Below are 15,039 nucleotides of genomic sequence, written 5' to 3'. Positions count from 1 at the left end.
ACCCGCTCACTGCTGAAATATTTGGCCACCAAATCAAATATTAAGTCCCTTCTTGCAATTATTGATGTGTTATTCCAAAGTGGAACCCGCTAATATCGACAACTGGAACTCACATGGACATACAGTAAGCGGTTGTCGTCATTACCAAATAAACCGAGCCTTGGCTTGCAAATATACTTGACACTTTGGCCAGAGTCCTTACCATCAATAAGTGATGGTAAGGTTTTCATGGAACTACAGTAGTTTGTTGACATAATTTTCCTCCATTTGTGTATATTTTTATTTTGATTATTCAATTTTAATACTCTTATATAACAGCTATAAGTGGGCCCTTTTTAAAACATAGAGGACCAGGAATTTATTTGTTGATTGACTTAGACGGGTTTTTGACACAAACAGCATGTGTGTTTTTTTTATTCATTGGGTCCCAAATTTTATGTCAACATAAGCGGTCGACCATGTATGTTGACATAAGTGGGACTTTTTTTTTTAAACCTAGTGGACCAGGAATTTAATTGTTGATCGAATTAGACGGGTTTTTGACGTAAACACCATGTGTTTTTTTTTTTTTTTTTTCATTGGGTCTCAAATTTTATGTCAACGTAAGCGGTCGACCATGTATGTTGACATAAGTGGGCCCTTTTTAAAACATAGAGGACCAGGATTTTATTTGTTGATTGACTTAGACGGGTTTTTGACACAAACAGCATGTGTGTTTTTTTTATTCATTGGGTCTCAAATTTTATGTCAACATAAGCGGTCGACCATGTATGTTGACATAAGTGGGACTTTTTTTTTTAAACCTAGTGGACCAGGAATTTAATTGTTGATCGACTTAGACGGGTTTTTGACGTAAACACCATGTGTTTTTTTTTTCTTTTTTCTATTGGGTCTCAAATTTTATGTCAACATAAGCGGTCGACCATGTATGTTGACATAAGTGGAACCTTTTTAAAACATAGTGGACCAGGAATTACATTTTTTATCAACTTAGATGGGTTGTTGACATAAACAGCATGTTATTTTTTTATTATTATTGGGTCTCAAATGTTATGTCAACACAAGCGGTCAATGATGCAGGCTTTAGCAACAGTGAAGTATTTTGCAGGCCGGGTCTTGATAAGTTGGTTAACGTAGACAGGTTATCAACATAAACAGGATTGTTTTATTTTAAAAAAATGTTTAGGGGATGACTCTTTTGTGTCTTATATCTTGTCAACAAACATCGGTTGACCATGTTTGTCGACTTTAGCGCACACTTATTTAACAATAAGAAGAACACATTGATGACATAAACGAGACCGACCTAAGCGGGTCCCCCTGTGATGACATTTTCATGCATTTGGTCCTGAGTGTTTCCAAAATAAAGCTGGCAAGTGCGATCTGGGACATGTTCAGGCCCAGTTTTTAAATGTGGTTGTTTGGAGGCCTGGAGGAAGCATGGAGGTTGTTAGTAATTTGGTTTTATGTTTTGACTAAAATGACAGTAGAGCTCTTTTTGATGAATACCGTGAAAAAATGTTTTTAACGCTTTGGTTAGTTGCTTTCGAAGAATCCAGCTTAATACTGCCATGCTTTTATTTTGGAGCCTACTTTGCACTGAACAGGAAGTCACTGTAGACTTTGTAATGAGACAGTGTCCACAGTTGGGTTGTTGTTTCACGTTGCTTTGTAGTTATTATGAAGATCATAATAGTACAACACGTAGGGACCTAGAAGAACCGATTTTTTTTTTCTGGGTTTTACTTTTTATTTAGACAAAAGATGTTGTCCTGTTGAATTTTGATGGCACTTTAAAAAAAAAAAAATGCGGTGGACCAAGAATTGATGAGTTGGCTGAGTTGTCAAAATAAACAAGACCGATTTTTAGGGGAAATAACTCCCTCGGTTCTTGAATGTTATGTCAACACAAGCCGTCCACGGCCATTAAAGTAGCCTTAAGTAGTCGTACGTGAAGCATTTAATGACAAAGGCTTGTTGTCGACTTAAACAAGACCAACATTTAATATAAACAAAGGTTTTAGTAATAAGAAAAACACGGCGGACCTCGACTTTGGTAATAAACTTGACAGAAACGAGACCAAGTTTTTTTCTTTTTTTTAAAAGAAATAACACATTTTTGTTGTAAATGTTATGTTGACATAAGCGGTTGACCACGTGTGTTGGCGGGCACTTAAGCAGAAACACTTGGGGGGTTGGGGGGGGGGTGTTGGACAAATCGTTAATGAGTTGGTCAACTTAAGATGTGTTGTCAACATAAACTACGTATATTTTGAGAAGTAACCCCTTTGTCTGCAAAATGCTATGTCAACACATGCGGTCGATGCTGATTCAAGCAGACTTTGGTTATAGTATTACGTTGAACCTGTAGACCATTGGTGTCAAACTCTGGCCCGCGGGCCAGGCCGTGTAATTTGATTTAGCCCTTGAGGCAATATCAATTTAGCATTAGAGCTGGCCCGCCGCTGTAACACCGCATTCACCGCTAATACTCATACTTGCCAACCCTCCTAATTTTCCCAGTAGACTCCCGAAGTTCAGTGCCCCTCCCGAAAATCTCCCGGGGCAACCATTCTTCTGAATTTCTACCGATTTCCACCTGGACAACTATATTGCGGGCGTGCATTTAAGACCTTGCCTTTAGCGTTCTCTACAACCTGTCGTCACGTCCGCTTTTCCTCCATACTAACAGCGTGTCACATAATATTTGTGGCTTTTACACACACGCACAAGTGAATGCAATGCATACTTGGTCAACAGCCATACAGGTCACACTGAGGGTGGCCGTATAAACAACTTTAGCACTGTTACAAATATGCGCCGCGCTGTGAACCCACACCAAACAAGAATGACAAACACATTTCGGGCGAACACCCGCACCGTAACACAACAGAACAAATACCCAGAACCCATTGCAGCACTAACTCTTCCGGGAAACTTCCAGCAAACTGACCAGTAATTAACGTTTTATTCATGCATTTTCTCTTGCTACGTCAAGGCTTGAATGTTTGGTTCATTCATTATTGTTATTTTATTTTCAAATTTATTATTAGCATGTGGAAAAAAATGGATATTTACCTCAGAAGATTGCAAATAGAAAAAAAGGCATACAATTTTTATTTAAATTTTATTTGATATGCCATTGATATTTTTTAAATTATTATTATTTGAAACTGGATTTTGCATGTCACTAAAGTTATATAAGCCTTGCTTGTTCAATATTTAATGCAAAACATGTTTGGGTCCCAATTAAAAGGTTAATTTGTTCAACCTTGGCCGGCGGCTTTGTTCTGTTCAAAATTTTGGCCCACTCTGTATTTGAGTTTGACACCCCTGCTGTAGACCTATCAGGACCGATTTTTTAAAAGAAATTACACCTTTTGTGTCCTAAATGTTATGTTGAAAAAAAGGTTGACGCTGAGTCAAGCAGGTTGTAGCAACAAGAAGCAAACAGAGGACTAGGACATAACGTGTTGATCAACAGAGACGAGTCGTCAACATAAACGAGACAGATTTTCAAAGGAATATATAAAAATAAAAATATCTCCCTCGGTTCCTATGTTATGTCAACACAAGCGGTCCACATCAAATAAAGCAGCCTTTAGTAGTAATAAGTACACAACAAGTTGCCAACATAAACGGTCACTTTTTCATACAAATCACAGTTTTGGGTCTGAAATTTTATGTAAACTTAAGTGGGACCTTTTTAAAACACAGTGGGCCAGGAATTTAATTGTTGATAAACTTAGACGGGTTGTTGACACAAGCGACATTTATTTTTTATTTTTAATTGGGTCTCAAATTGTATGTTAACATAAGCGGTCGATAATGTATGTTGAGTTAAGTGGGACCTTTTTAAGACATAGTGGACCAGGAATTTATTTGTTGATCGACTTAGACGGGTTGTTGACATAAACAGCATGTTTTTTTGTTTTTTTTATTGGGTCTCAAATTTTATGTCAACATGTATTTTGACTTAAGTGGGACCTTTTAAAAACATAGTGGACCAGGAGTTTATTTTTTGATTGACTTAGACGGGTTGTTGACATAAACAGCATGTGTGTTTTTTTTAAATTGGGTCTCAAATTGTATGTCAACATAAGCGGTCGACCATGTATGTTGACTTAAGTGGGCCCTTTTTAAAACATATAGGACCAGGAATTTATTTGTTGATCGACTTCGACGGTTGTTGACATAAAAAGCATGTGTGTTTTTTGTTGTTGTTTTTTTATTGGGTCTCACATTTTACGTCAGCATAAGTGGTCGACCATGTATGTTGACTTAAGCGGTCACTTTTTCAAACAAATCCCTCCTTTGGGTCTCAAATTTTGTGTCAACATAAGCAGTCGACCATGTATGTTGACTTAAGTGGGCCCTTTTTAAAATATAGAGGACCAGGAATTTATTTGTTGATTGATTTAGACGGTTTGTTGACATAAACATCATGTGTGTGTGTTGTTTTTTAATTTTTTTTTATTGGGTCTCAAATTTTACATCAACATAAGCGGTCGAACATGTATGTTGACCTAAGCGGTCACTTTTTCAAACAAATCTCTCCTTTGGTCTCAAATTTTGTGTCAACATAAGCGGTCGACCATGTATGTTGACTTAAGTAGGCCCTTTTTCAAACAAATCCCTCCTTTGGGTCTCAAATTCTATGTCAACATAAGCAGTCGATCATGTATGTTGACTTAAGTGGGCCCTTTTTAAAACATAAAAAAACAGGAATTTATTTGTTGATTGATTTAGGCTGTTTGTTGACATAAACATCATGGGGGGCGGCATAGCTTGGTTGGTAGAGTGGCCGTGCCAGCAACTTGAGGGTTGCAGGTTCGATTCCCGCTTCCGCCATCCTAGTCACTGCCGTTGTGTCCTTGGGCAAGACACTTTACCCACCTGCTCCCAGTGCCACCCACACTGGTTTAAATGTAACTTAGATATTGGGTTTCACTATGTAAAGCGCTTTGAGTCACTAAAGAAAAGCGCTATATAAATATAATTCACTTCAAAAATTCACTTCATGTGTGTGTATTTTTTTATTTTTTTTTATTGGGTCTCAAATTTTACGTCAACATAAGTGGTCGACCATGTATGTTGACTTAAGCGGTCACTTTTTCAAACAAATCCCTCCTTTGGGTCTCAAATTTTATTTCAACATAAGCAGTCGACCATGTATGTTGACTTAAGTGGGCCCTTTTTCAAGCAAATCCTCCTTTGGGTCTCAAATTTTATGTCAACATAAGCAGTCGATCATAAATGATAAATGGGTTGTACTTGTATAGCGCTTTTCTACCTTCAAGGTACTCAAAGCGCTTTGACACTACTTCCACATTTACCCATTCACACACACATTCACACACTGATGGAGGGAGCTGCCATGCAAGGCGCCAACCAGCACCCATCAGGAGCAAGGGTGAAGTGTCTTGCTCAGGACATCATGTATGTTGACTTAAGTGGGCCCTTTTTTAAACATAGAGGACCAGGAATTTATTTGTTGATTGATTTAGACGGTTTGTTGACATAAACATCATGTGTGTGTTTTTATTTTTTATTTTTTTATTGTCTCTCAAATTTTACGTCAACATAAGCGGTCGACCATGTATGTTGACTTAAGTGGTCACTTTTTCAAACAAATCCCTCCTTTGGGTCTCAAATTTTATGTCAACATAAGCGGTCGACCATGTATGTTGACTTAAGTGTGCCCTTTTTAAAACGTAGAGGACCAGGAATTTATTTGTTGATTGATTTAGACGGTTTGTTGACATAAACATCGTGTGTGTTTTTTTATATTTTTTTTATTGGGTCACAAATTTTACGTCAACATAAGCGGTCGACCATGTATGTTGACTTAAGTGGGCCCTTTTTCAAACAAATCCCTCCTTTGGGTCTCAAATTTTATGTCAACATAAGGAGTTGATCATGTATGTTGACTTAAGTGGGCCCTTTTTAAAATATAGAGGACCAGGAATTTATTTGTTGATTGATTTAGACTGTTTGTTGACATAAACATCATGTGTGTGTTTTTATTTGTTATTTTTTTATTGGCTCTCAAATTTTATGTCAACATAAGTGGTCGACCATGTATGTTGACTTAAGCTGTCACTTTTTCAAACAAATCCCTCCTTTGGGTCTTAAATTTTATGTCAGCATAAGCGGTCGACCATGTATGTTGACTTAAGTGGGCCCTTTTTAAAACATTGAGGACCAGGAATTTATTTGTTGATTGATTTAGGCGGTTTGTTGACGTAAACATCATGTGTGTTTTTATTTTTATTTTTATTGGATCTCAAATTTTACGTCAACATAAGCGGTCGACCATGTATGTTGACTTAAGCGGTCACTTTTTCAAACAAATCCCTCCTTTGGGTCTTAAATTTTATGTCACCATAAGCGGTCGACCATGTATGTTGACATAAGTGGGCCCTTTTTAAAACATAGAGGACCAGGAATTTATTTGTTGATTGATTTAGGTGGTTTGTTGACGTAAACATCATGTGTGTTTTTTTTTAAAATTTTTTATTGGATCTCAAATTTTACGTCAACATAAGCAGTCGACCATGTATGTTGACTTAAGCGGTCACTTTTTCAAACAAATCCCTCCTTTGGGTCTCAAATTTTATGTCAACATAAGCAGTCGACCATGTCTGTTGACTTAAGTGGGCCGTTTTTCAAAGAAATCCCTCCTTTGGGTCTCAAATTTTATGTCAACATAAGCAGTCGACCATGTATGTTGACTTAAGTGGGCCCTTTTTAAAACAGAGGACCAGGAATTTATTTGTTGATTGATTTAGACTGTTTGTTGACATAAACATTATGTGTGTGTTTTTTTTTATTGGATCTCAAATTTTGCGTCAACATAAGCGGTCGACCATGTATGTTGACTTAAGCGGACACTTTTTCAAACAAATCCCTCCTTTGGGTCTCAAATTTTATGTCAACATAAGCGGTCGACCATGTATGTTGACTTAAGTGGGCCCTTTTTAAAACATAGAGGACCAGCAATTTATTTGTTGATTGACTTAGACTGGATTTTGACATAAACATCATGTGTGTGTTTATTTTATTTTTTTTAATATTTGGTCTCAAATTTTACTTCCACATAAGCGGTCGACCATGTATGTTGACTTAAGTGGGCCCTTTTTAAAACATAGAGGACCATGAATTTATTTGTTGATTGATTTAGAGTGTTTGTTGACATAAACATCATGTGTGTGGTTTTTTATTTATTTTTATTTTTATTTTTTTGTTGGGTCTCAAATTTTACATCAACATAAGCGGTCGACCATGTATGTTGACTTAAGCGGTCACTTTTTCAAACAAATCCCTCCTTCGGGTCTCAAATTGTATGTCAACATAAGCGGACCAGGAATTTAATTGTTGATCGAATTAGACGGGTTTTTGACGTAAACACCATGTGTTTTTTTTTTTTTTTTTCATTGGGTCTCAAATTTTATGTCAACGTAAGCGGTCGACCATGTATGTTGACTTAAGTGGGCCCTTTTTAAAACATGGAGGACCAGGAATTTATTTGTTGATTGACTTGGACGGGTTTTTGACATAAACAGCATATGTATTTTGTATTCATTGGGACTCAAGTTTGATGTCAACATAAGCGGTCGACCATGTATGTTGACATAAGTGGGACTTTTTTAAAACATAGTGGACCAGGAATTAAATTTTTGATTGACTTAGACGGGTTTTGGACATAAACACCATGTGTTTTTTTTTTCTTTTTCCATTGGGTCTCAAATTTTATGTCAACATAAGCGGTCAACCATGTATGTTGACTTAAGTGGGCCCTTTTTAAAACATAGAGGACCAGGAATTTATTTGTTGATTGATTTAGACGGGTTTTTGACCTAAACAGCATGTGTGTTTTTTATTCATTGGTTCTCAAATTTTATGTAGACATAAGCGGTCGACCATGTATGTTGACACAAGTGGGACCTTTTTAAAACATAGTGGACCAGGTATTACATTTTTTATCAACTTAGATGGGTTTTTGACATAAACACCATGTTATTATTTTTTTTATTATTGGGTCTCAAATGTTATGTCAACACAAGCGGTCAATGATGCAGGCTTTAGCAATAGTGAAGTATTTTGCAGGCCGGGTTTTGATAAGTTGGTTAACGTAGACAGGTTATCAACATAAACAGGATTGTTTTATTTTTAATTTTTTTTAGGGGACGACTCTTTCGTGTCTTCTATCTTGTCAACAAACATCGGTTGACCATGTTTGCCGACTTTAGCGTACACTTATTTAACAATAAGTGATGACATAAACGGGACCGACCTAAGCGGGTCTTCCTGTGATGACATTTCCATGCATTTGGTCCTGAGTGTTCCCAAAATAAAGCTGGCAAGTGCGATCTGGGTCATGTTCAGGCCCAGTTTTTAAATGTGGTTGTTTGGAGGCCTGGAGGAAGCATGGAGGTTGTTAGCAATGGAAGCAGCAGTGCTCACAACACACTCACCTGTCCTTGGGCTCTCCATTACTTCTAACTCATTTTTTGTTTGTTCTTTTCTCGCAGGAAGAAGTCCCAGAAGTGGGATGAGATGAACATCCTGGCTACTTATCATCCAGCAGACAAAGATTATGGCCTGATGAAGATAGATGAGCCCAGCACGCCTTATAACAGGTCTGTCAAATTCAAATAAATCATTTTTTTCATCGGGTGAATGAAAAACTCAATTTGTGTTTGTTTTGAGGTATTTAATACGTGTGCTTTTTTTTTTTCTTTAGGATGGTTGGAGACGAAGAGGATGAGGGGGCGCTGAGCGACTCGGAGGGTCATGGGGCGCTTCATGCGGACGACCTGACATCAAAGTAAGAACAACTCGGGTTAGGGCTAGACGATATGGCCTCTTTTTAATATCTCAATATTTTTAGGCCATGTCATGATACACGATATATATCTTGATATTTTGCCGTAGCCTTGAATGAACACTTGATGCATATAATCACAGCAGTATGATGATTCTTTGTGTCTACATTAAAACATTCTTGTTCATACTGCATTAATATATGCTCATTTTAAACTTTCATGCAGAGAGAGAAGCAACAATTAAGTCAATTTACCAAAACTCTATTTATTAAACAGTTATTAATTAGTAGCACAAACATTCATGTCATTTCCGAAACAGACAGTGGAAGATTGTCAGACATTTTAAAACAAGCTATCAGTGCACTTTTGTGCATGATGTCACTAAGATGACATATCAAAACAACACTAAATTAAAGTGCACTTTTTGTACAGAACGCCACTACAATAGTTTAAAATAAAGTGCACTTTTTTGCATGATGTCACATAAGATATTTCAATAACTGTCAAAATAAAAATGAGCTGCAAAATAGGAAATCAAATAGTGTATGTCCTTCACTTTGTGGTAGGTTCCTGCGGACGTTATCTCCTTGTGTTGTTGACTATTTTTCATACGGTGTTGATGTGGAAATGGTTGCTTCGGCATGTATTTGGTGTGGCGCCGAACGGAGATGTTGACATGCGGAGTTTCAAGCACTCTTCATTCTCTAGCGGGTGACTTTTTAAATGATGCTATGTATTAGTAGTAATGCTACTTTTTGTAGCAACGCTTTTTCCCTACACTTGACAAATTACGGTTGTCTGTTTGACATATTCCCGCTTGAAGCCAAACCCCCGCCAGACGATGGACCCCCTCCTGTTTTTCTTGGGAATTAATTCTTCCTTCATTTGTTACCAGATTCACACCTTCTTTTTCTCGTATTACCACTCGCACCACAGCTAACGTCACCCATGCCGCGACCTCTGTGCTCCGCGAGTGCGTATACGTATGTGACGTATGTACATATGATATATGTACAGTAGAGTAAAAAAGTATTTAGTCAGCCACCGATTGTGCGAGTTCTCCCACTTAAAATGATGACAGAGGTCTGTAATTTTCATCTTAGGTACACTTTAACTGTGAGAGACAGAATGTGGAAAAAAAATCCAGGAATTCACATGGTAGGAATTTTAAAGAATATATTTGTAAATTATGGTGGAAAATAAATATTTGTTCAACCATTCAAAGCTCTCACTAAAGGAAGGAGGTTTTGGCTCAAAATCTCACGATACATGGCCCCATTCATTCTTTCCTTAACACGGATCAATCGTCCTGTCCCCTTGGCAGAAAAACAGCCCCAAAGCATGATGTTTCCACCCTCCATGCTTCACAGTAGGTGGGGTGTTCTTGGGATGCAACTCAGTATTCTTCTTCCTCCAAACACAAAGAGTTGAGTTTATACCAAACAGTTCTATTTTGGTTTCATCTGATCACATGACATTCTCCCAATCCTCTGCTGTATCATCCATGTATCCATTTTGGTATAAACTCAACTCGTCGTGTTTGGAGGAAGAAGAATACTGAGTTGCAGCCCAAGAACACCACACCTACTGTGAAGCATGGGGGTGGAAACATCATGCTTTGGGGCTGTTTTTCTGCTAAGGAGACAGGACGATTGATCCGTGTTAAGGAAAGAATGAATGGGGCCATGTATCGTGAGATTTTGAGCCAAAACCTCCTTCCATCACTGAGAGCTTTGAATGGTTGACCAAATGCTTATTTTCCACCATAATTTACAAATAAATTCTTTAAAATTCCTCCAATGTGAATTCCTGGATTTTTTTTTTTCACATTCTGTCTTTCACAGTTGAAGTGTACCTATGATGAAAATTACAGACGTCTGTCATCATTTTAAGTGAGAGAACTTGCACAATCGGTGGCTGATTAAATACTTTTTTGTCCCACTGTATGACTCTGTGAGAAAAAGAGACAAGAGAGTGAGAAACGCCTGTAGTGTAATGCCCGCAGCTAAAAGCGACTGCGTGAGAACGTATACTCGAATATCACGATATGGTCATTTTCTATATCGCACAGAGACAAACCCGCGATATATCGAGTATATCGACATATCGCCCAGCCCTACCACCAATTATCGAATCGAATCGTGTGGTGCCCAAAAATTCACAGCTCTACAAAATACATCAAACTCGGGTCTAACTGTCTCCATCATAAAACATAAAGACAAGACTTCAACATTCTTGTGTCATACAGGTGTTAAAGTAAGTGAACTAACGATATTATACAGCGGTCCAAGGCCCACTTAAATATTAACTCTGAATTAGTAATCTTACTCTTGATTTTAACTGTATTCAATCGTAATAGCTAAGCTACTTACAGTTTGATAATCACCAGGATTATTATCAAGGCCTGCGATGAGATGGCGACTTGTCCAGGGTGTACCCCGCCTTCCGCCAGATTGTAGCTGAGATAGGCGCTAGCGCCCCCCGCGACTCCGAAAGGGAATAAGCGGTAGAAAAATGGATGGATGGAATTATTATCAAGGCTTAGGTCTGGCTGATTACAAAAATAAGTACTAAAAAAATATACTACATTAGAAGGAACTCATAAATAACTGGTGACAAATACATTTACATACATTATGTTGTGCTAAAATAAATGAACAAAAGTATTAATGGTTATGTTTCCTAACTAAAATGTCAATTAAATTAAAGTGCAAACACATCATTACAGCTTTCGTCAATCATTTTTGCACTCAAGAAACTTCTCCATGGCTTTAGTTACAGACTTCTTCTGTTTGTTTGATATTGTCATTACTGCCACACGTGGTGGAAGAGTGTATTACAACTGAGTATCTCTACAGCGCATAAAAATAATTGCTGAGAAACATATTTTTGGAAAAAACACTGACTTGCACATACAAAGTCCCCCAAAGCAAAAGTATCCAGTAACAAACGTGTCTGCATCTTTCACCTTACTGTGTCATGAGCTTGACTTATAAATAAATAATAAATTATCGGCCAGTAACTTACCAAAAAAAACAATCACCACTCCATTTTACCTAAAGACAGTATGAGTCCATTCCGTATAATAAATGGAAATAATATATATGTTTTTAAAAAGTGGACCTTGTGTGAGAGTCCATCTTTATGGCAAAAAAAGTGGAAGAAAAAGCAAAAAAAAACACAATAAATCCTTTGATAGGTTGTGTCTTTGATAAGTGATGACTCAGGCTGCACCGGCCAGGTCATCATGGGACTTGGCGGGATCATTCATCAACATTAATTAATTTTTAGTAGAACTTATTAATACTTGAGCTTAGTGCATGAATGAATATACTGTCCAGTTAGCAAGCGTGTTTTTCTCGTAAAATTAGTCTTTCTATTCATGTTTATCAAGAAAGTGCCTCACCTACTGTCCTTTAGGGACCTTCCTTTTAAGGGTGGCAGGCGTGCGTGCAATTAAAAAAAAAAGATCTCGCAGTTTGTTTTGAGCAAGAATGGTGATTCACATTTTTTGCAGAATCGTGCATCCTACTTCCTACCATTTAATGGAAGTGAGTGGTGCAGTGCTGGGACAGCGATTAGCTCCAGGCTAGCCAGTCAATTAACCTCCCTTTGTTTACATCCTCTTGAAGCCCCCGGACATCAGCTGTTCCTTTATGACCTCCTTGCTCATTCTTCTTTCCTACAAATACACTTTCTTTGAATACTAGGGCTGCTGCCATTCTTATTTTTAACGAGACAATTGATTAAAAAAAAAAAAAAATTATATATATATATATATACATATATATGTGTATATGTATATGTGTATATATACAAATATATATATATGTATATGTGTATACATACAAATATATATTTATTAAATGTTTGGGTAGAATTTTATTTAAAAAAAAACAGGTTCATTTCAAGTAATATAGAATTTAAAAAAAATTGTTTTTAATCTATTTTATGGAGGAATGTACTTAATCATTAAACTGGCACCCAATGTCATTAAAGTATTTATTTTGAATCGAGAATCGATTTTGAATGGAATCGTTACCCCCAAGTAGGGCTGGGTGATATGGCCTTTTTTTAATATCTCGATATTTTTAGGCCATGTCACGATACACGATATATATCTCGATATTTTGCCTTAGCCTTGAATGAACACTTGATGCATATAATCACAGCAGTATGATGATTCTATGTGTCTACATTAAAACATTCTTGTTCACACTGCATTGATATATGTTCATTTTAAATTTTAATGCAGAGAGGTAAATCACAACTAAGTCAATTGACCAAAACTGTATTTATTAAACAGTTTTTAAGCAGTGGCACAAACATTCATGTCATTTCAAAAGAGAAAGTGCAAGATTGTAAGAGCCATTTTAAAACAAGCTATTAGTGCAGTTTTGCGCATGATGTCACTAAGATTATCAAAACACAAAAATTAAAGTGCACTTTTTGTACAGAACGCCACTACAGTAGTTATAAACTAATTAAGTGCACTTTTGTGCATGATGTCACAAAAGATATTTCAATAAGTGTCAAATAAAAATGAGCTGCATAATAGGAAATCAATTAGTTTATGTCTTTGGTTATGTGGTAGGTTCCTGCGGACATTATCTCCTGTTGCTGACTATTTTTTTCATACGGTGTTTATGTGGAAATGTGTGGCACCGAACGGAGATGTTGACATGCGGAGTTTCAAGCACTTTTCATTCTCTAGCAGGTGACTTTTCAGATGATGCTACATATTAGCAGTAATGCTTCTTTTTGTAGCAACGCTTTTTCCCTACACTTGACATATTACGGTTGTCTGTTCGACATATTCCTACTTGACCCGTGATATATCGACTATCGATAAATCACCAAGCCCTAGAGCAGGGGTGTCAAACTGAAATACAGAGTGGGCCAAAATTTAAAACTGAACAAAGCCGCGGGCCGAGATTGAACAAATTAACCTTTTAATAGGGACCCAAACAAGTTTTTCATTGAATATTGAACAAGCATGGCTAATGTAACTTTATAGTGACATGCAAAATTGAGTTTCAAATAATAATAATTAGAAAATATCAATGGCATATCAAATCAAATTTAAATTTAATGCCTCTTTTGTATTTGCAGCCTTCTGAGGTAAATATTAACATTAACTTTTTCCACAGGCTAATAAATTTGAAAATAAAATAACAATGAATAAATCAACCATTCAGGCCTTTTTACTGCTCAGTTAATGTCTGGGGCTCAGGTGGGCGGGGTTGGGGGGGGTGGGGTTTGTTGGTAGCGGGGGAGGGGTGTATATTGTAGCAGTCCGGAAGAGTTAGTGCTGCAAGGGTTTCTGGGTATTTGTTCTGTTGTGTTACGGTGCAGATGTTCTCCCGAAATGTGTTGGTCATTCTTGTTTGGTATGGGTTCACAGTGTGGCGCATATTTGTAACAGTGTTAAAGTTGTTTGTACGGCCACCCTCAGTGAGACCTGTATGCCGTTGATCAAGTATGCCTTGCAATCACTTACATGTGTGTAGAAGCCACATATATTATGTGACTGGGCCGGCACGCTGTTTGTGAGGAGAAAAAATGGACTTGACGACAGGTTGTAGGGGACGCTAAAGGCAGGGACTTTAAGGCACACCCCCAATATTGTTGTCCGGGTGGAATTCGGAGGAATGGTTGCACCGGGAGATTTTCGGGAGGGGCACTGAAATTTGAGAGTCTCTCGGGAAATCGGTGCATGCCGAGCCAGCTATAATGTTTATTTGATATTGCTTCAAGGGCCAAATAAAATTACACGGCGGGCCAAATTTGGCCCCGCGGGGCAGAGTTTGACACCAGGCCCTAGAGGAATGTAGTTAATCATTAAGCTGGCACCCAATGCCATTAAAGATGCTACCTCAGTAGAAGCATTTAAGTCTCACCTTAAAACTCATCTGTATACTCTAGGCTTTAAATAGACCTCCTGTTTAGACCAGTTGATCTGCCGCTTCTTTTCTTTCTCCTATGTCCCCCCTCCCTTGTGGAGGGGGTCCGGTACGATGACCATGGATGAAGTACTGGCTGTCCAGAGTCGAGACCCAGGATGGACCGCTCGTCGGGACCCAGGATGGACCGCTCGCCTGTATCGGTTGGGGACGTCTCTACGCTGCTGATCCGCTTGAGATGGTTTCCTGTGGACGGGACTCTCGCTGCTGTCTTGGATCCGCTTGAACTGAACTCTCGCGGCTGTGTT

At 37.8% G+C, this 15,039-nt stretch overlaps 2 protein-coding genes across 6 annotated transcripts in view; both read left to right on the top strand.

Annotated features, from left to right (window-relative positions):
* Positions 1 to 15,039, top strand: part of LOC133540574 (arf-GAP with coiled-coil, ANK repeat and PH domain-containing protein 2-like) — a 1,007,806-nt gene that overhangs the window by 822,501 nt on the left and 170,266 nt on the right. The gene's annotated exons all lie outside the window — the stretch shown is intronic.
* The window catches only part of ppp1r2 (protein phosphatase 1, regulatory (inhibitor) subunit 2), a 58,286-nt gene that overhangs the window by 26,256 nt on the left and 16,991 nt on the right, over positions 1 to 15,039 (top strand). For 4 of the 5 annotated variants that reach the window (XM_061883262.1, XM_061883265.1, XM_061883264.1 and 1 more), the window contains exons 2-3: positions 8,535 to 8,642; positions 8,747 to 8,830. In XM_061883262.1, coding sequence (XP_061739246.1) covers positions 8,535 to 8,642; positions 8,747 to 8,830 — 192 coding nt within the window. The remainder of the gene's footprint in view (positions 1 to 8,534; positions 8,643 to 8,746; positions 8,831 to 15,039) is intronic. The other variant, XM_061883266.1, reaches the window with a different exon arrangement.

Source organism: Nerophis ophidion, linkage group LG22 (genome assembly GCF_033978795.1).
Source record: "Nerophis ophidion isolate RoL-2023_Sa linkage group LG22, RoL_Noph_v1.0, whole genome shotgun sequence".
Classification (NCBI taxonomy): domain Eukaryota; kingdom Metazoa; phylum Chordata; class Actinopteri; order Syngnathiformes; family Syngnathidae; genus Nerophis; species Nerophis ophidion.
The sequence above is the reverse complement of the archived record's forward strand: the minus strand, read 5'-3'. Positions and strand labels throughout refer to the sequence as shown.